Source organism: Choloepus didactylus, chromosome 16, assembly GCF_015220235.1.
Source record: "Choloepus didactylus isolate mChoDid1 chromosome 16, mChoDid1.pri, whole genome shotgun sequence".
Classification (NCBI taxonomy): domain Eukaryota; kingdom Metazoa; phylum Chordata; class Mammalia; order Pilosa; family Megalonychidae; genus Choloepus; species Choloepus didactylus.
Window position 1 is genome coordinate 48,666,331 of NC_051322.1, and position 22,085 is coordinate 48,688,415.

The 22,085-nt window shown below is 37.1% G+C and overlaps 1 protein-coding gene across 5 annotated transcripts in view; it reads left to right on the forward strand.

The window, feature by feature from the left end:
* The window catches only part of TRAPPC8 (trafficking protein particle complex 8), a 150,529-nt gene that overhangs the window by 92,764 nt on the left and 35,680 nt on the right, over positions 1-22,085 (forward strand). For all 5 annotated transcript variants that reach the window (XM_037805717.1, XM_037805718.1, XM_037805719.1 and 2 more), the window contains 6 exons: positions 1,000-1,154; positions 12,038-12,480; positions 13,850-13,997; positions 16,031-16,127; positions 21,359-21,427; positions 21,519-21,577. In XM_037805717.1, coding sequence (XP_037661645.1) covers positions 1,000-1,154; positions 12,038-12,480; positions 13,850-13,997; positions 16,031-16,127; positions 21,359-21,427; positions 21,519-21,577 — 971 coding nt within the window. The remainder of the gene's footprint in view (positions 1-999; positions 1,155-12,037; positions 12,481-13,849; positions 13,998-16,030; positions 16,128-21,358; positions 21,428-21,518; positions 21,578-22,085) is intronic.

Consider the following 22,085-nt stretch of genomic DNA (forward strand, 5'->3'; position numbering starts at 1 on the left):
TAAATTAACTATGTTAAGAAATTTTTTAAGCTTCTGTACTATCCCACTTGTGTGTAATTAGGATCTGAATCTAGTACCATAGAGTTCTGGTTTTAGAACTAATTGTTTCATTTAAGGTACCAAGTATATTCATTTATATCATAATCTCTTCACACAATTTCATATTTTATGACATTGTATGAAGAGATCCTGAATTACTATTTAAAATAAATCAAGTTTGCAAGCTGAATTTTAGGATGCTTTAGTGTAGTTCATTATACTAAACTAATGATAATAGGATTTTGGGTCAAATAGCTTTGGGAAATGCTACATTACCTATTCCGTCAGGGAGCATCACAGTGACCTTCAGTACATTAAAGCCTCCAAGTACTCCTGTAGTAAAGAGAGTAGTATATTCTAGCTTCTTAAATACATATGTGCACTATGTGGAAGCCTTTGAGAAAAACCTCATATATGAATATTAAATGAGTTTAATTTTGAGAAAGCCACCTGTATTATATTTAATTTTCTTTGTACAGTCTATTGAGAAGATCTAATTATTTGTAATATAAAAATGATTCAAATTAGTATGTATATTTGAAAATGAGTTAAAGTGAAAAGTACCTATTCAGTGTTTTGAAATGGTTTTCCTTTGAAAGTAGATATCTCTCTTCATAGCCTGAATCAAATTGTTGGGTCCCGATAGCTGTTCTCTGAGATAGATCTTTTTGGTTAATAGGCATTATGGTTAAATATTGGTTTCAGTGATGTATCTACAGTCTTTCGGCAAAGTAAATAAATTCTGTCAAAGTGAGAAATTAAGCAGTATACCACATGTATTGTTAAATATGCAGACAAAATATACTTTATTCTCCAATTAACCATGTTAATCAAGAATTGTCTAGAATTTCTGTGCCTTAGTAAAGCATTTAATTAATTTGAAACTTTCTATATTCAAGCTAAATTGGTGTCAGTTAACATACCAGATTATTTTAGGGCATTGATTATTTTTCATTTCAGGAAAACATTCCTTGAGTATATCAGTACGTGGGAGACAGGATTTAGAAATTCAAGGTCCTCGACTTAACAACACAAAAGAAGAGAAAACATCTATTAAATATGGTCCTGATCGACGTTTAGATCCTTTAATCACTGAGGAAATGCCACTGTTGGAGGTATTTCATTTTTTGAATTTTCATGACTTAGTTTATGTGGTCAAATTATATTTTGAGTAAATTATTTTTAGATTTTGAGGTTATTACACTGAACCATAGTTTTAAATTACTTATTAAGCTAGAAATAAATATATTTAATTCACAAAAGTAGGATAATCATGCAAATTGATATCAAATCATAGCCAGCTTATAAAACATGATAGAAGCACTTATAATACAACACATTGGTTATTATTAAAATCAATGATTCTTTTTTCTTATATTTTATAAAAATAATGTAATAAATGCTTATAAAAAATTTAACCAATATAGATGTATATGAAGTAAAAAGCAGTATCTCCCTTTACCCTCTTTGAATATCCCACCCAAGCCTACTTTCATATCGTATTTGCGGTCGCTGTTGATTCATCTGGGGGAGGGTGGCGGCCGGTTGCTAAATCCTAGGCTCCCAGGATTGCTCCGAGGGTACCGGCGGCGGGGGCTCTTTCCCGGAGGCGAGGGCGAGGCGGGGGACTTGGCCAGGTCCCCGGCGGGAGGCGTGCAAGTATGGAGGGCGGCGAGAAAGGAACAGGCGGGACACGTTTCTTTTAGGATGATGAAAACCAAGAGAGAGAGAGCTTTATTAGGGGAGAGTACAAGTTTATATCGGGCGGTTTAGAGGGCGGGGTAGCTGTAAGGGTTAAAGGCTTGGATTGGTTCTGAGAGGGCGCGGAGGTTGATTGAAAAGGGGCGAGAGTTGCTCCCGTAACGGTGTCCGGCAACAATGTATGCGCACCAGTGGTGATGGGAGTTGCGCTGGCAACGGGGAGTGTCCGGGCAAGATAAGGGGGTGGGGAAAAGGCGGTTCCCTCCGGCAAGCCTCTCCTAACATTTGGTATATTTTGGGTGAGGAAATGGGGCCTGCCTCCGGCCTCACTTTCTCAGGCCCGGGGGGCTGTAGAGGGCGCACTCACCCGTACCCACTACCCTCCCCAGGGGTGGATCCGGTCCCCCAGCCCAGGCCCGCCAAGTTAAAGCGCGTAATCAGTGTCCCGCAGTATTAAGGTCTTTTAGTTGCAAAAGATAGAAACTGATGCAAGCTAGTGCAAAGAAAGAAAGAAAAAATGTCTTATTTAGTTGAAGGATAGTGGAATGTCTCATAGAAACTAAAGAATTAAAGAAAAACAAGCCTCAAAGATGAGAGAAGCCTCAGCCACTCCAGGGATTTTAGCACCAAAAATTTCTGAGCCTTTAGAAAGCATTGTTTATGATATGACCCTAGTCCAACAACTTCGAGTCTTTGTGCCACTTTATTTCAAACTTCAAGAGTCTAGAAGAGAAATCTGGCCACCTTGCCTCAGGCAGAACTAGACCAGGAGCAGAGTGATGTATTAGAAGCATGAACATGAGAAGGAGGCCCTTGTTCCTGCATCCTGAGTTTCCCTAGCAGGGTAGTTGTAAGCTTAACAAGTTACTTTCAAAAGATGCCACTGATAACACATTGGTGTTTATCTTTTCAGGCCTCTCATTGTGCACTTGTGTATAGTTTTAATAATTATAAATGTTATACACATAACATATTAACATTTTAGCCCGTGCCTTACATTTTCTCATTAATTGTGTAATTTGGTCCTATTTTCATTAGTAAGAATTCTTTTTTAACAGCTACATATGGTATTCTTTTATTTGTCTATGTCATAATATATTTTAAACTCTTCCTCAGTTTTTTTTAAATTCAGTTTTATTGAGATGTATTCATATACCATATAGTCATCCACAGTGTACAGTCAGTTGTTCACAGTACCATTATATAGTTGTGCATTCATCTCCACAATCAGATTTGAACATTGTCATTAGCACACGCAAAAAAGATTAAGAATAAAAGTTAAAGTAAAAAAGAACACCCAAAACATCCCATACCTCTCATGCATCCCTATTATTCATTTACTTTTTGTCCTCATTTTTCTGTTCATCTGTCCATATACTGTATAAAGGGAGTGGGAGCCACAAAGTTTTCACAGTCACACAGTGTAAGCTGTATAGTTATATAATCATCTTCAAGAATAAAGGCTACTGGGTTGCAGTTCAGCAGTTTCAGGTATTTCCTTCTAGCTATTCCAATATGCTAAAAACTAAAAAAGGATATCTATATAATGCATAAGAATAACCTCCAGAATCACCTCTCGACTCTATTTAAGATCTCTCAAGTACTGAAAATTTATTTTGTTTCATTTCTCTTCTGCCTTTTGGTTCAAGAAGGCTTTCTCAATCCCACATTGCCAAGGGTAGGCTCATCCCTGGGAGTCATGTCCCACATTGCCAGAGAAATTTACACCCCCTGGGAGTCATGTCCCATGTAGGGGGGAGGGCAGTGAGTTTACCTGCAGAGTTGGCTTAGAGAGAGAGGCCACATCTGAGTAACAAAAGAGGTTCTCTGGAGGTGACTCTTAGGGACAAATATAAGTAGGCTTAGCCTCTCCTTTGCAGTAACAAACTTCATAAGGGCAAGCCCCAAGAGGTAGGGCTCGATTTTCTAAATTGGTAGCCCCTCATTCTTATAAAAATATCATTAATTTCCCAGGTGGGGAAATTTAATATTCCCACATTTTCCCCCAGTCCCTCAAGGAGGCTTTGCAAATACATTTTTATTCTCTGTCCAAATTACTCTGGTATGTACTGGGGCTTCACACTAACCTGTACAAACCAACCAGATTTCACTCCCCATTCAACGTTCCATGTAATTATGTTGTTTGAATAAACTAACCATATAAGTTAAATTATGTAGTGTGTTACAAAAAATATAGGTTTTGTGCCTAACAAACATCTCTTCCTTTGGTCTCACACAGAAGTTGAAGTTTTAAAAACACCATCACTATCGTTCTTTACGCTTTAGTCTGATTTACCTTAGTCCTAACCAAGTTCATTTCGTTCATATCTCTAATTGAAGTCTGATTTCTTTTTGCAGACTTCTTAACATTTGCTTTATGGAGTAATGCTGACCTACAGAGCTGCCAGACTCTGGCTCTGAGTCTCATGTGTCACACAGATAGCCAAAGTTCCAGGGACCAGCCAGGTTATACACAAAGAGCTCAGCATCTCGGAATTTAGAAATAACCATTACAACTCAGGAATAGATGTAACTGCTGTAAGAGCTTACAATCTAGGAACTTTTACAATGAGCCTTTCTCTGATAACCCGTGCTCTCAGTCTCAGTTCTCAGAGTTTGTACGTTATAGTTAGTCCATAGTAGTGAGACATTGTAATGTTTTTCTTTTCATTTCTGTTTTTTTTTTCACTCAACATCGTGTCCTCAATGTCCATTCACCTCATAACTTCATTTCTTCTTGTAGCAGCTCGGTATTCCATTGTATGTGTGTACCACAGTTCGCCATTCCGTTCATCAGTCATTGTACCCTTAGGCCACCTTCATCCACTACAAATCATGAATACTGACACCATAAACCCCACTGTGCAAATGTCCATTCTTGTCCCTTTTCAGTTCTTCCAAGTATATACCAGTAACCAAGTTGCAGGACCATATGACAACCCCATGCTTAGCTTCCTGTGGAACCACCACACTGCCCTCCAGATGGACTGCACCATTCTGCCTCCCCACCAATGATGATTAGGTACATCCATTTCTCCACATTTTCCCAACACTTGTATCTCTCTGTTTATTTTATAGAGGGTTTTATTCACACACCATACATTCCATCCTAAGTAAACAATCAATGGTTCCCTGTATAATCAGATATTTATTTATTCACCACAACTATCTATATAAGGACATTCCCATTTCTTCCACAAAGAAAGAGGAAGAGGTGAAAAAAGTAAAAAGAAAGAAAAAAAAACAACTAAAAAGCAACAAAAGAAAAATTAAAATTAAAATACAATAAAGTCAGACACCAACACCAAGAATCCCATACCCATCCCTTATATCCTCCTCTTATACACATTTAGCTTTGGTGTATTGCCTTTTTTGCAATTAATGGAAATTTTTACAGTGTTACTGTTAACTATAGACTCTAGTTTGCACTGATTGTATTTTCCCCCAGTATCACCCATTTTTAACACCTGACAAAGTTGACATTCATTTATTCTCCCTCATGTAAAAACATATTTGTACATCTAATCAGAATCATTAGAATCAAGGTTTCACTAAGTTATACAGTCCCAGTCTTTATCTTCTATCTTTCCTTCTGGTGTCCTACATGCCCCTGACCTTCCTCTTTCAACTATACTAACAGTTATCCTTGTTTAGTCATGTTGTTCATTCTTACAGTATTGTACTACCATCACCCAATATTGGGCTCCAGACCTCTCTCTCCTGTCTTTTCCTGTCTGCCTGTAGTGCTCCCTTTAGTATTTCCTGTAGAGCAGGTATCTTGTTCAAAAACTTTCAGTACCTGTTTGTTTGAAAATATTTTAAACTCTCCCTCATTTTTGAAGGATAGTTTTGCCAGATATAGAATTCTTGGTTGGCAGTTTTTCTCTTTCAGTGGCTTAAATATATCATACCACTGCCTTCTCGCTTCCATGGTTTCCACTGAGAAATCTACACATAGTTGTATTGAGCTTACCTTGTATGTGATGGATCGCTTTTCTCTTGCTGCTTTCAGAATTCTCTCTTTGTCTTTGACGTTTGATAATCTGATTATTAAGTGTCTTGGCATAGGTCTATTTGGATCAGTTCCGTTTGGGGTATACTATAATTCTTGCATCTGTCATTTCATGTCTGTCTTAAGAAATGGGAAATTTTCAGTGATTATTTCCTCCATTATTGTTTCTGCCCCTTTTCCCTTCTATTCTCTTCCGGGACACCCATGACATGTACATTCATGCGCTTCATGTTGTCATTGAATCCCTGAGATGCTGCTCAGAGTTTTCTATTTTTTTCCCTATCTGTTCTTTTATGTATAGAAATTCAGATGTCCAGTCCTCCAGTCCATGAATCTTTTCTTCTGCCTCTTCAAATCTGCTGTTTTATGTCTCCATTTTTCATCTCTTGTATTTTGCCTTTCCTTCCCGTAAGTTCTGCCAATTGTTTTTTCAAACTTTCAAGTTCTTCCTTATGTTTGCCCAGTGTCTTCTTTGTATCTTTCATGTCTTGTACCATATTTCCCTCAACTCATTGATTTGATTTTTAAATTGTTTAAGGAGATTTGTTTGATTAATAATTAGTTGTTTCAATTCCTGTGTCCTAGTTGAAGTGTAAATTTGTTCCTTTGACTGGGCCATATCTTTGTTTTTCCCATTTGTAATTTTTTGTTACAAATTCTTGGGAGCCCATCCGTCCCCGAAAATCTCCAATCAGATTTTTCCAGAATAGTCAGGCCCAGTTCTTAGTAGGAGCCTGTATTCCCTGAGGGTGGACCCAGCAGATTGTGAGACTTTCCTGTGAGGGCTCTAGACTCTGCTTTTCCTATCCTGCCCAGTAGGTGGCGCTTGTCAGCTTGTTGCTCCCCTCTGGTGTAAAGAGATGCGGTCCCTTTAGTTTTCAGTGGACCTTGTCCTGGCCAGGGGGTGAGGGTATCAGAAGCCAAGCTTAACATGTTTCTCGTTCCAGCCCACCCCCCACTCTCCACCCCAGGCCCTGGGGTCTGAATTCTCTGAGGGTGGGCAGCCACTTGATCTGGGCCCCACTCCCCTTTTCTTAGGGAAGATACACCCTTTAGGGAGTTATCTTCTACACTTGAATTCCTCCTTTGTCTCTCTGACTGTTAACTCCACCCTTGCTTGTGTTAGGGCTGACAATTGAAAATGCCTAAGGCTTTCTCTAATGAGCTACTTAGAATGAGAGGGGAAAAAAGGAAAAAGAAAGCCCCTTTTCAGAGCCAGTCCCGGCCCCCCAGTTTTGCCAGTCAACCAGTGTGTGTACCTGGTTCTGTGTGCCCTTTTCTTGGGACACAGCTGTTTTCCAGCATTCTGAGCTCAGTCATCTCCAAAATCCTCTGGTTTTATTTATTTATTTATTTATTTATTTATTTATTTTCTGTCAGCCCTGCCTCCTTTCTGCTGGGAGGAACCTCAGGTTCCTTTCATGCTTGCTCTGGGTTTATTTGTGCTTGTAGCTTGTATTCAGTAGTCCAGATTTGTTAATAAAAACCACAGTCGGAGCTTGGTTGAGTTACATTCCTGTTCTTCCAGCAGGGACTGCTTCTTTTTCCCAAAGGGTAGTTTTCCAACTTAGCCTGCCATGACGGAAGGGGGAGGCGGTGGCCAGCTCGTAGTTTGGGGAGCTTTACTTAACAGTTCTATTCTGCAATCTCAGCCATTCCATCCACTCCAGGCTGATGTACAATGTGTGTCCAGTTACGGATGTCCCCCAACAGTGGTTCTGGACTATTTACTAGTTAGTTGTTCCTGTGTATTTACTAGTTGCTCTAGAAGATGAACTAAATTCCATGTCTCTCTATGCTGCCATCTTGCCCTGCCTCCAGTAACTTTGTTTTTAAAGTCTGTTCAATTCAACCATCTTTAAATTTACATTCATCTTATTTTTGATATTCCTAGTTCTTTGCTTCTTGAATGTCTTAGTTGTTTTTGTTTTTTTTTTTTAAAAACTGATTTTTAGAGATGTGGTTCAACTTGAGAGAGGGTATTTTAGAGCAGAGGACCTTTGATCCTATAAAGTAACAACTGCTGTTTGACTAATTTGAAAAGCTTGTAAAATGAAGAACAAACCAAAAAAAGATCCATACCCTCAAAATTTTACCTTAATGTAAAACATACAAATGTATATTTATTCACCACTTTTTGAGGGGCAGTTTAAAGCAGAGTCCTTTTCCTTCAGTGGTGGTGTTGATTTCCTGATAGGAGTTTCATTTTGTCTTGCATGCATTAAACCACTTCCATAAGTTGTCTTCAGTTTTGCTTTTGGTTTCTTCAGAGTGAGAATCTGAAAGACAGTTGTCAAGTAGTTTATGTTCAGTATTTGTCCAGATTTTGTCTGCAGGTAAAAGGTATATTTTCAGGACAGGTGGAAGCAGTTTATATAATATTTAATTTGTATAAACAGGTTTGGGAACAAATAGTCACTCTTGATAAGCAGAAGAGGGTGGGCATAGTAGAAAGCGTAAAGGCACTAATTGTTCAGTTCCATAAACATCACTCAGTACTTTCTACTAAGTAAATTGAGAATTTGGTTAATCCAAAATTAGATATTGTGGAAGTCAGTTAAGAATCCTGCTATATTTCGAAAAGCAAAGGTATGCATTAATATGTTAGAAATATTTTATAGAATTTGAGGTGTTTAAGGGAATAGTGAAAGAAGTTATTAATCTACAGTGTCTGATGAAATAATCACTCATAATCAGTATTTATCAAAAAAGTTTGAGGATGAAAATTATTAAGCTTACTGAGAGAAGATAAAATTAGAGAGTTATGTTTATACTACTGTGACTGTACCATACTGAAAGCAAACGAGCTGTTATCTATCTGCGTTTCCTAGAAATTGTAGATTACAAATACTTTATTCTTAAATTCTATTGGAGAAAATGGTTGTTGCCCAAAAGTTTTCATTCATTTACTTTAGTTAGGAAAAAATTTTTAACGCAAGCCCCTTTAAGTTCCACTCATAGTACTATATTATGTATACGTACCATAGTTTGTATAAATGGACTTGTGCGGTGGACATTTGATTTTTTTCCAGTCATTTTCTGTTACAGATAAAGGCACAATGAACAATGCCATTTTGTGTTTACATACATATATATTTATGATTAATTAGTAGAAGTGAGATTGGTGGGTTGCTGGTCTTAATTTCCATTTGAATTTGAAGCTATCACAAAAAAATCAACTGTTTGAAAGGACTTTTAGCAACTGTGCATTTGAGGTAAAGGCTAGATGTACTCATCCTTGTTAAAGAGTCAACATAGTATACTTAACAAAAACCTTTATTCTGAAGATACGTTATACATGACCCTAGATGGTGGATCATGGATCTTTTATACTTATTCCTGTACCCTTCCTGTCTTATCAGTGATGTAGCTTTCTTGGTTGTATCCAGGTGCCTATGTGTATCTTTCTGTGTCGATACAGTACTTTGTTTCACTTGTTATAGCTAGTTTTGCTGTAACATCTCAACACTTGATATTCCCCCACAAATCTTGCATGTTTTATGTACAGTTCTTTTGCCATTTAGGGCTGCCTCTTTGGGATGAAATTAGTACACAACTACCAAGATAATTGCAGAAGTATATTGCGTTGTTAAATGCTCAGTATCCAAATATTGCTCAGTATCCAAATTTATTTACTTTCTGGTTTTGGCATGCAGTGACTTGGAATTTGAGTTCAGATAGTGAGGGCTATTTTATTATGCTATCAGTTGAATCTGTTTGGTTAATTGGTTTTGGAAAGTAAGAGAGATATTTCCTTATCTATTTGGTTCCTGCATTTTTCTACCAAGCCTTTGGGTAGCTATTGCTTAGTTACTGAGGGATAGCTCTAGTTTACCACATTTTATAGTGGCAAACTACAATTAATAGAATTGACTTTCTGTTTGTCTATTCCTGAACCAACAGTATAGTCTTAATTACTACAGCTTTATAGTAATTCTTGATATCCTGTAAGGTGATTATCCCCCTTTACCCCAACCCTGTTTATCTTCAGGCTATTTTTGGCCTCTTGTTTCTGCATGTATATTTTTAAATTAGCTTATCAAATTCTGTTAAAAAAGAAAAAACTGTGTTGTAATTTTTATTGAAATTGCCCTGGATTTATAGAACAATTTAGAGAGAAATTTCATTTTTATAAATTTGAAACTTCCAAAACATAAAACGGTGTACCTTTCCATTTAATAAGTCCTCTCTAATGAGCTCATTAAACTTAAAAAACAATTTTTTTCAAATACATCAAGCAAAAAAAAAATAGTAATTGACATTAATTGAACAGTTATGCGCTAACACTTTTCTGAGCACTCTACATGCATAAGGTTATTTGACACTAGCTATTCAGTACGAGTCATTGTTTTTCAATATAACACTATGCCTGGCTTATTTTTTTCCTATCTGTTAATCTGTATTTTGGATTTCTACATTAATCCCTTGATTTCCTATATCCACATTTTTAAAAATTCAGTTTTATTGAGGTATGTTGACATACCCTGCAATCATCCACAGTATGCAATGAATTGTCCCCGGTACCATTCATCACCACAATCAATTTTTGAATATTTTCTTTACTCCAAAAAAAATTAAAGTATAAAAATACAAGTAAAAAAGAACACCCAAAACATCCCCATTCCCCTTATTTTATTTTTGTTCCCATTTTTCTACTCACCTATCCATACACTGGATATTGGGGTGTGAGCCACAGGGTTTTCACAATCACAGTCACATCAAGTAAGCTATATAGTTATGTAGTCATCTTGAAAAATCAAGGCTACCAGATTGCAGTTCAACAGTTTTGGGTAATTCCTTCTAGCTGTTCCAATATACTATAAACTATAAAGGGATATCTGTATAACTCATACGAATAACCTCCAGAATGACCTCTCGACTCCATTTGAAATCTCTCAGCCTCTGAAACTTTGTTTTGATTCCTTTCTCTTCCCCCTTTTGGTCAAGAAGGATTTCTCAATCCCACAATGCTGAGTCCAGGCTCATCCCTGGGAGTCATGTCCCACGTTGCCAGGGAAATTTACACCCCTGGGAGTCATGTCCCATGTAGGGGGGAGTCATACCCACTTTTAAAGTTCCTGATACCACAAAGCTTCTCTGATTCCTTTAGAATACAGCCATAATGAAGTCCCTCTCAGACTCAGATTGAAAAACACATATTTCCATTGTAATTTCATAAATCCTTTGGGAATGCCAGCTGAAACTTGATTAAACCGTATTCCTCATGCTAATACCTTACATTTTTCTTTTCTTAGATACACTCAGTGTAGTTCTGACATTTACACTTAAGGGTTTTTTAAATGCAAATAACTTACTGGGTGAGCTTATTAGTCCCTATTTCCACTACTTTAATATAGGTCCACAATCCTTTATCTGAAATCCTGAGACCAGATGTGTTTTGGGATTCAAATTTTTTTTTATGTTAGAAACATAAATGTGTGTGTGTGTGAGAGAGAGAGAGAGAGAGAGAGAGAGAGAGAGTGTGTGTGTGTGTGTGTGTGTGTGTGTGTGTAGCATGTTATGTAACCCCTGTTGGGTTTGTAGTAGCACCTGGTAATGAAGCACATTAATATTTCTTAAGTGAACTATATGAATATTCACACTAAATAGTAAAGGCAATAACCATTAGTTCAGGTCACATTTTACCCCCATATGAGCCTGAAACTGACCTGTTTGGAGTTTAGAATTGTGGTTATGGAATTGTGGACGTGCATGTGCTTCCCTTTCAAGTCCCATAGTATATCTTTTCATCTTGATGTGTAAGTTAATAATTGAGCTACTTTTAAAGTTGTCAGTGACAAAGGCTATAATATTGAGAATTATTTAATTCATGTAGCCATGTCAAATCACTTGTGAATCCTCTTTTCTGTAATCTGTAGTACTGTGAAAGTTTTGACATGGTAACCCTTCCATTACTGATAATTACCTTCAATTCACAACTCTGAAATCGGTTACTGAGTGGCAGAGTAACATTAGTCTCTTTGTTTCATCGTCTTTTCTAAAATGGAGTTGTTAATAGCCACATACTGAAGGCAATATCAAAGAAAATTAGTGAAATACTTATAAACCTTTAGTAAACAAATAGAGCATCTTGAAAGTGTTATTCATTAGAGATTCAGAATGTTTAGCAGACTCTTTACTATTACTATATGAAGATTAGTTTTAGGTGCTATACAATTTAGTTTGATGGCCAGGGAAGAAGTCTAGAGTCAGGGAGACTAATAGCTCCCTTCCAAAATGAGAAGAATGAATTTGAACTAGTAATATTTTTTCTCTCCATTGCAGGTATTCTTTATACATTTTCCTACGGGGCTCCTCTGTGGAGAAATCCGAAAAGCATATGTAGAATTTGTCAATGTCAGCAAATGTCCTCTTACTGGATTAAAGGTTGTTTCTAAACATCCAGAGTTCTTTACTTTTGGTGGTAATACTGCTGTTCTAACACCACTAAGTCCCTCAGCTTCTGAGAACTGTAGTGCTTACAAGACTGTGGTGACAGATTCTACCTCTATGTGTACAGCGCTCATATCATCAGCTTCTTCTGTAGACTTCGGCATTGGCATAGGAAGTCAACCAGAGGTGATTTCTGTTCCCCTTCCTGACACTGTTCTTCTACCTGGAGCTTCAGTCCAGCTACCAATGTGGTTACGGGGGCCAGATGAAGAAGGGGTCCATGAAATTAATTTTTTGTTTTACTATGAAAGTGTTAAAAAGCAGCCTAAAATACGGTGAGTCTTTTAAAACTTTTCTGATTTAACCTCTATGTTTAGTGTCTGTGTACATATCCATATAAACATTTTGATGTAAATATATTTAACATATGTCGTTTATTAAGAGATTATCTTCTTCCAAATTATGCATGATGTTTATATCTGAGGTTGTTCATAATATAACTATAAATTCTAAATGGCCAAAGTGGGGGGAAAATAAACAACTTAATGTTTTTAGTTGCTTCCATCTGTAAGTTTCATGATTCTTTGATATGACCATGTACTATGGAATTATACTGTACATAATAATGGAATTAAAGATACCATGTATTAAAATAGAGTGTTGTTTCTATGTGAAGACAATCTGCTTACAAGCATTCTTTTATAAGAAAAATTTTGTTCAACCTGTCCCTTTCACCATTGCCTCCCCCACCTCTTGAGGATATATCATTGTATGGAAAAAAAATTTGTGTATTTGTACGGCAGATAATTAAGGTGGGGTTATAATGGGGACCACTGGAAAAGATTGAACATAACTAGCTCACCCAAGAATCTGTGACTTTTATATTGCACAACAGAATGTTTTTTATTTGTCAGAGTGCCATTGTCATTTTTTACAGTATTAAGAATATTTGTGCTACATTTTTTTTCGTTTAATGGAATAAAAGTATATGTAAGACTTATGAGGCTAAAATAAGATAATGTTTGAAAATACAGGTAAATTTTGGGTCCTTACTATATGTTTATTCTCTTTTAAGAAGATGATAGAAGGAGTACCCTAACCAGGGCAATGAGGAATGAAGTAGTGGTGAAGTGAGCCTTTAATGAAAGTAAAGATTTCAGAATTTAGATATTGAGGGGATACATGAGAGAGTAGTGGGTATTCCAGGGAGTAGCTATGTATCCGAACAAAATTTACAGGTTAGAATGTATAAGCTGAACATATTTAGTTTGGGTATAAAATATGTTAAAAGAAGTAAAGGCAAATAAGACTGGGAAGGTAAAGCTATGTTGTAAAGGCCCTTGGATGCCAGGTGGGTTGGATTTTACTTCGTAGATGTAGTAGTTTGGAACTGTCAGAGAAAACGCATCATCAGGACATTACTATATGAAGATTAGTTTTAGTGCTGTACAGGTTAGTTTGAAGAGCAGGGAAGAAGTCTAGAATCAGGGAGACTAATAGTTTCCTTCCAAAATGAGAAGAATGAATTTGAACTAAAGTTAGTTTAACTAGATGTTTTTACTTTATTGTATTCAACTTTTTTTTTTTTTTAAGAGTATAAATGGTGCTAAGAGTGATCAGTTTTTTAAGTCTTCATTTGGAATGAGAGAATCATAACATAGGGAGAGGTCTTTCGATTAAATTTGCATTTTTTTACATCTTTAGACACAGAATATTAAGACACACTGCAGTTATTTGTACCAGCCGTTCTTTGAATGTACGAGCCACTGTCTACAGAAGTAATTCTCTTGAAGATGAAGAAGGCAGAGGAGGAAATATGCTAGTCTTTGTGGATATAGAAAATATCAATACTGTAAGTTGCTTTAAAATTGTTTTTTAAAATTATATTTGAAATGTTAACTTTGTTTTTAGTAATGGAATTTTTCCTTTATAAGACAGCATACGCTAAGAATTTAGGAATGCTTATATAGAATAGAGTGTGCAAACATCTTAATTCTCCATTAGCTTTGTGATTTTATCCCTCATTCTCTCTTCAAATAAGCAGATATGGTGGCATTAAAATGGTACATGTCCATGTGATACATAGTCCCCGTTCCATAAGCCAAAAGAGATCTCATAAAGTACTTTCTAGTCTTACCACTGAGAAGAATCTATTGATGTAATTAAATTTTTGAATTTTGGTTAGGATTTCACATTCAATATTAATTTGGTAACTTTTCACTTCTGCATTTCCTTGGTAAGCATTTCAAAAATTTTCTCATTCATATCACGTACTTTAAATATCAAAGTGAATATTTTCGAAGAAGGGAATGTGATTTCATGATTAAAATATGGTCTTAGCCTCAGAGTGATTCAGTTCAGATATTTATTTAAAATATTACTTATTGATTCTATAGTGTCCTTTGCTTTTAGCTTCATAAACTTACAAGGTCACTCCTTAAATCACTCCTTTTTAGGATATTTAGAGTTGTGCTAATACTTCAGTGGTCTTCAAAACAAAGAACGTTTTTTTAATTTAATACGAGTAAGAAGATTTTAATTTCAAATTTCAGAATTTGTTCTTATTCAGAATTTAAAAAATTATATACTGTTTAAACAACTTCATGTGCATTGGCTATACATTAGCATTCCATTTTATGAGGGTTTTTTTTTTGTTTCTTTGCTTTTGCTTTAATGAGAATAAGATCTTTCAAAAAGACCAGAAGAAATAATTTTAAAAAGCCATGGTTTTGATTAAAAATTGACAACAACAAATAATTTTTTAAATTTATTTAATACCAGCAAACTCATTAAGATAGATTGCAATAGCTGGAAAGAAAGCCTTTTCAGTATATTAAAATTTGCCACTGTGGGTACATTATAGTTAAAAATATTTCTTGGATTCTTGTATAGAAAAGAGAGTCATCCCCCTAGGACTCACTCCCTCTGGAGAGCTGCCCAGCCTTGGGTAGAGAGAAGACACTCTTGGCTGCCCCTGGGAAGGGGTATACATCATCGAGCAGGGTCACTTGAGGTGATAAACAGAAGCCCGTTCGAACTAGCTCAGTTATTGGGGTTGGGGGGGGTGGGCAGTGTGTGGTTCCATATGGGAAGAATGTGACTGACCAAGGACAGGAAACTGGATACTGGGTCACACAGGGTCTGGGGCCAATGACCAGACATCTGTCACGTGGAATGTGGGACTAGAAGGCTAGTGACCACAGAATCTACCACATGGGATCTGGGACTGGAAGGCCAGTGACCACGGATGTGTGCTACACAGGGTTGGGACTGGAAAGGCCAGAGACCACAGACAGCTGGGCCACACGGGGTCTGGGACTTCAAAGCTGCTTTCTTTCTTTAATTGTGCTACTCCTCTCTAATTCTCCCCAAATCTCTGCTCCATTTCTTGAATGCCCACTGCGGCCTGCCATTTTCTGCTGACATGTGACCGCTGCTCTTCCAAATAGTCACCTGGCTTGCCTGTCTGTTTACATCCCACCCAACCATAACCGAGATAACTTGGATCCCAAGCCAGGCAGGGGTTCTTGGGCTCAGATTCCAGTTCTCCCGCTTACTAGATGTACCAATTATACCTTGGACACATCCTGTCTCAGTTTCCTCCCCCATAAAATTGGAATAATAATTTGTCCCATAAAGCTGGTTAATTCATAAAAAATAAAATTTCTTGGATAAAATATTGACTTCTGTGTTTTAAGAATGTTATAGGTGAATTTAGGTAACTTAAACTTTATGAAATATATATTTGCTTTATTTCAAAATACAAATTTCATCTCATGCTAATTGATACTGAATTTGATAGCAGTGTCTGAATATTGTTCTCATTGAAATATTCTAATTTAGCATTCATAAATCCTGAATGACTCTTTTATCTCTTTTTGACAGAGTGAAGCAGGTGTTAAGGAATTTCATATAGTACAAGTATCAAGTAGTAGCAAACACTGGAAGTTGCAGAAATCTGTAAATCTCTCTGAAAACAAAGGTGTGTGCTTTTTCTCTCCTTTGTAATAAATTCTGAAATCTTAATTACTGGATTTTTAAGAATAGTACCAGAATATCATAAAATTATTGGTACAGCTTAGCTTTTTAGGAACATTAAATTGTGCTTTCATTAGTTTATGTGACTGTATCAAATTGCTTCTCTTGAGTCATTCTTCCCTATCTTTTTATTCTCTTCCATGTCTTTACTACTTGCATTTTCTTCTCTTTTAGTTGTTAAACCAGTGCTTAAGCATATGCTCACTGTCAAAAATTCCATCAGTACGTAAATATATAGAGTAGAATGTGGAAGTTTCTCTTTTTTCCTTCACCACTGGTAGGCACTGTTTGCTGGCTGGTTTTTTCTGTGTATTTGTTTATGTACAAACCGTGCAAACAACCATTTATTGAGTGCTTGTTTTGTGAGGTATGTTGAGCTAAATGCTTCATTGACATTCTCTCATTCAATTCTCATATAAACTAAAAGATAAGTACTATTATTATCCTTGTTTTGTAGACAAGGGTCATGAGGTTAGAGAATTTAACTTGTTCACGGTTACATACTCTATTAGGAGCATTAGAACTCAAAACAGAGAGTCTGTCTGTACATACACAGACAAACCCATACACACAAGTGCGCATTCTAAGACATACACAAATAGAAGCTGTCGATTTTTTAGGCAGTATTCCTTTCTTTCCCTTTTATAAACATGCTCTGGTCATTAATCATGTGTCTTTGTATCTCTGTGCACTTATACAAGTATTTCTGCAGGATAAATATTCATGGGTTTGGTGAAGGGATATACACACAGATTTGTGGTACATACTGACAAATTATTTTCCAGAAAGTTTCTATCAATTTATCATTGTGCCAGTAATGTATGAGAATTCATAGTGCTTATTAGAGTTGGATAAAACTGGCAAAATTTTTGCTCTTTCTGGGAAAGAATTGTATTTCAAAAGATATAAAAATGTTTAAACCCTTAGCCTCATATTAATCCTTACTTCTGAGATTTATACATAGAACTTAATTCAAAATATGGGAAAATCCGTATATTCAGGGAGGTTTATTGCAAGAGTATGTTTAACAGGAAAAAATTCAGTGTAGCTTTAATGTAAATCTACTACAACTCAGACTATTCTGCAGTCATTAAAATGTTTTAGCATTTAAAAGTGCTTGTGGGAAGGAACCTAAGATGGCAGCTAGGTGAGACAGGGCAAAAAAACACCTGTGTGAAAAATACTAGATAAAAGCCAGAAAGTGACCCAGAACATCAGTTCCAGTGATGAACCAGCTGGGCAAGGTCTGCTAAATCCACAGGGACCATGCATTTGGTGTAAACAGGAGTCTGCATTCTGAAACGAGTGAGTGAGCCGGCTGAGAGTCCCGCGGCCGTGCTGTGGTGTGGGGAAACCGTGGGTTGGTGTTTGGAGATGGACTAGTTCTTTAAAAAAAAAAAAAAGCAACCCGGGAGCAGCTGCAGTTACAACGGTGAGAACCGCGTAGTGAAGCACGTCAGGAGCATGCTGTGCCAACGTCTTGGTGTCTAGCATGGAGAATAGCCCGCTGCTGGTTGTCTCGGGGTTAGGGGGCAGAGGGGAGCCAAAAGGAGAAAGAAACCACACCCCTTGCAGCCATCTCCCCGGCGGGCTAGGAACGCTCCTGCCCGGGGCCGAAGCTATAGCCCAGAGCCATGCCAAGGGTCCCAGTATGAAGGGGAGTACTTCCTGCAGCACTATGTACATGCCACAGTTTCGGCCATGGACAGTGGCCTTTAGTGCACCCACAGCTAATTGTCCTGGAGCTGGGAAGGCGGAGCTGTGCGAAAAGGGGGAAATTAACACTCCCCATTCAACCATCTTTACAGCAGGCTGGGAATGCCCCTGCACGCTCCAGCAGCCCAGGGCTTTCCTCGAGGGCCGGCACACACTTGTGATGTGGCATAGCCTTCCCTCATCAGAGGACCTGGAAGGGCACGGCTGGGAAGGGGGACCTGCTCGGAAATCCCAGGACCCCTACACCAATACCAGGGACTTGTGGGTCAGCGCAGAGATGATCTGTGGCAAGACTGAAATGAAGGCTTAGACTCTTGCAACAGCCTTAAATGTCCGGCTGGGAACACCTGGGAGGTTTGATTATTAAAGCTGCTCTGCCTCCCTAACGACCCAGACACTCGCCCCACATTCAGGGCAGACAGCACCAACAACACACCCAAACTTAGTGTACCAATTGGACCCCACAAGAATCATATCCCCACACACCACAAAGACAAAGTTGGGGAAAACTGACTTGAGGAGAATAGGTGACTTGCGGACGCCATCTGCTGGTTAGATAGAGAAAGTGTGTGCCACCAAGCTGTAGATCTGACCAATTAGAGAGTGGTACTTTTTGTATCCAGAAAGAACCCTATCAAGTAAAGCAAATGCCAAGAGGCCAAAAACAACAGAAAATCTTAAAGCATATGATAAAACCAGTTGATATGGAGACCCCCAAATCCAAACACCCAAATCAAAAGATCAGAAGAAACACAGTACTTGGTGCAAGTAATCAAAGAACTTAAAGTCAGACAACGAGGGCATGACACAGGACATAAAGGATATGAAGAAGAGCATGGCACAGGATATAAAGGGCAAAGAAGACACTAGAAGAGCATAAAGAAGTAATTGCAAGAGTAAATAAAAAAGTAGAAGATCTTATTGAAATAAAAGAAACTGTTCGCCAAATTAAAAAGACTCTGGATACTCATAATACAAGATCAGAGAAAGTTGAACAATGACTCAGCGTCCTTGAGGACCAAAGAACAGAAAATGAAAGAACAAAAGAAAGGGGAAAAAAATTGAAAAAATCAAAATGGATCTTAGGGATATGAAGATACAATAAAACGTCCAAATTTAAGACTCATTGGTGTCCCAGAAGGGGAAGAGAAGGGTAAAGGTCTAGAAAGAGTAGTCAGAGAAATTGTTGGGGAAAACATCCCAAACCTTCTACACAATATAAATACACAAAGCATAAATGCCCAGCGAACTCCAAATAGAATAAATCCAAATAAACCCACTCCAAGACATATTCTGATCAGACTGACAAATACTGAAGAGAAGGAGCAGGTTCTGAAAGCAGCAAGAGAAAAGCGATTCACCACGTACAAAGGAAACAACATAAGACTAAGTAGTGACTACTCAGCGGCCACCATGGAGGCGAGAGTGGCATGACATGTTTAAAATTATGAGAGAGAAAAATTTCCAACCAAGAATACTTTTTCCAGCAAAACTCTCCTTCAAATTTGAGGGAGAGCTTAAATTTTTCACAGACAAACAAATGCTGAGAGATTTTGCTAATAAAAGACCTGCCCTACTTCAGATACTAAAGGGAGCCCTACTGACAGAGAAACAAAGAAAGGAGAGAGAGAGAGAGAGAAATTTAACAGACATATATAGAACATTATATCCCAAATCACCAGGACACACATTCTTCTCTAGTGATCACGGATCTTTCTCCAGAATAGACCATATGCTGGGACATAAAACAAGCCTCAATAAAATTTAAAAAATTGAAATTTATTCAGAGCACATTCTCTGACCACAGTGGAATACAAATAGAAGTCAGTAACCATCAGAGACTTAGAAAATTCACAAACAACTGGAAAGTAAAAATGAGGGAGAGATGAAAACATTCCCGAATAAGCAAAAGCTGAGGGACTTAAGCACCAGTAGATCAGTCCTATGAGAAATGCTAAAGGGAATTGAGCAGGCTGAAAGGAGAAAGGAAAGAACACTTAGCAGTTGACTGAAACCACATGAAGAAATAAAGATTTCCAGGAAAGATCACATGGTAAATATAAATACCAATACTACTGTATTTTTGATTTGTAACTCCACTATTTACTGCCTACGGGATCTAAAATACATAAAGTGTAATGATAAATCAGTAGTTTTGGACTCAATGTAAAATATGTAGTTTTTGACAAGAACTACATAAAAGTGGGGGAATAGAGGAGTATAGGAACATAGTTTACGTGTCCTATTGAAGTTAAGTTGGTATCAAAGAAAAACAAGATTGTTACAGATTTAAGAGGTTAAATTTAAGCCCCATGGTAAACACAAAGAAAGTATCAGAGAATATGACCATAGAGATGAAAAGTAGAGTATGGGTTACGCGAAGTGGGGGAAGGGGCAATGGGGAGTTAAGAAATGAGAGTAGGGTTTCTGTTTGGGGTGAAGGGAAATTTCTAGTAATGGATGGTGGGAAGGTGATAGCATTGCAACATTCTAAATGTGATTAATCCCACTAATGGAATGCTAGGGAGGGGTTGGAATGGGAAGATTTAGGCTGTATGTATGTTTCCACAATTGAAAAAAAAAGAAAAAAAGTCTAAATAGATAATGACAATTAAATGCCAAGGAAGATCCTGGATGGGTTCTGAGGATGGAGGAGAGGAGGCTCAAAGGGACACAGTTGGGATTAAAGAAAGAAAAAAACGAAATATGGAATGTAAGCTTTGTATCAATGTTGAATTTCTTGAACTTCTTAGCTGTGCTTAATGGGATTGCATAAAAGAATGTTCTTGTTCATGGGAAAGGTATATGTGAATTATATTGTTTGTTCAAGGATGTGTGCAGCTTGCTCTCATGTTCAGAAGACAGAGCAATAGATGATGAATAATAGGGAGGGAGGGAGGGAAAGAAAGAAATGATGGTGTGACAGGATGTTAAAGTTGGTGGATCAGGGTATCACGGGAGGGGGATCGGGGTATGCTGGAGTTCTTTGTATGGGGTTTGTATTGTTTTTGCAACTGTTCCTGTAAGTTTGAATTTATTTCAAAATAAAATTTAAAAAAAAAGTGCTTGTGATGGTGAGAAGATGTACCATAGCAAAGTATGTACATATAATAATATTGGTATAAACCATACATATGTAATGATAGAGTGGTGAAATTGTGAGTTCTTTATCACCCACACTCTGATCTCTTCAACTTCCTATTTATCTGTAATGTCATATATATATGTGAATATACATATATACACATACAACATATTTTGAGAAAATTGAATTTTATCCTTTTAAGAGCTTAATGGAGATTCACTTCAATGAAATGAAAACAAAAATGTTTCATTGAATATTATTTATAAATTTGAATTGTTTTCCAGTTTGAGCAAGAAAGTCTGTATAACGAGTTAAGTTTTACCTTGTTGTAAGTTGAGAGTGATCTTTGAAATTGTTTTCTCTTTTCTTCCCAGATGCCAAACTTGCCAGTAGGGAGAAAGGAAAGTTTTGCTTCAAGGCAATGAGATGTAAGGAAAAAGAAGGTAAATTCATTTTATTTTGGTGCTTTCTTAAATGGTCCTTTTGTATTTCATGCCAGTGATATGATTAGTTTGTTTTTCCCCTGTTTTTTAGCTGCCACACAATCCTCAGAAAAATACACCTTTGCAGATATCATCTTTGGAAATGAACAGGTATGCAAATAAGCAAAATAGTGTTTGATTTAAAACGTCATCATTCTGGTGTATCTGGCTATTTTGGTAAACTGTTGCTTCAGTAATCCTTGCTTTGGATGATGAACATCTCAACTTTGTTGGGTTTTGCAATCTAACTTTAATCCCCAAACAGAGTGAAAATGCTATACAAACCAACAATTATAGTTAGTTATTTAAAATTAATTTTATTTTGAGAATATTTTGTATAACCTAAGTTTAGTCCTTGAGATTAACAAAAGAAATAGAAGTCTGTAAAGGAATCTCTTTATTAGGGAAAGTGGATGCAGTGAAACATTAGGTGATTATCCTCTGGATTTTGACATATCTTATGGTTCTTAGACCCAAATAATAAGCTAGGTACATGTTTCTGTTGTGATTTTATATGTGCTATTGTTTAGGACAGTAATACTCCAACTTATAAAATTATGTATAAGAATCACCCAGTACAGTGGTTTTCAAACTTTAAGGTGCATTGGAATCACCTGGG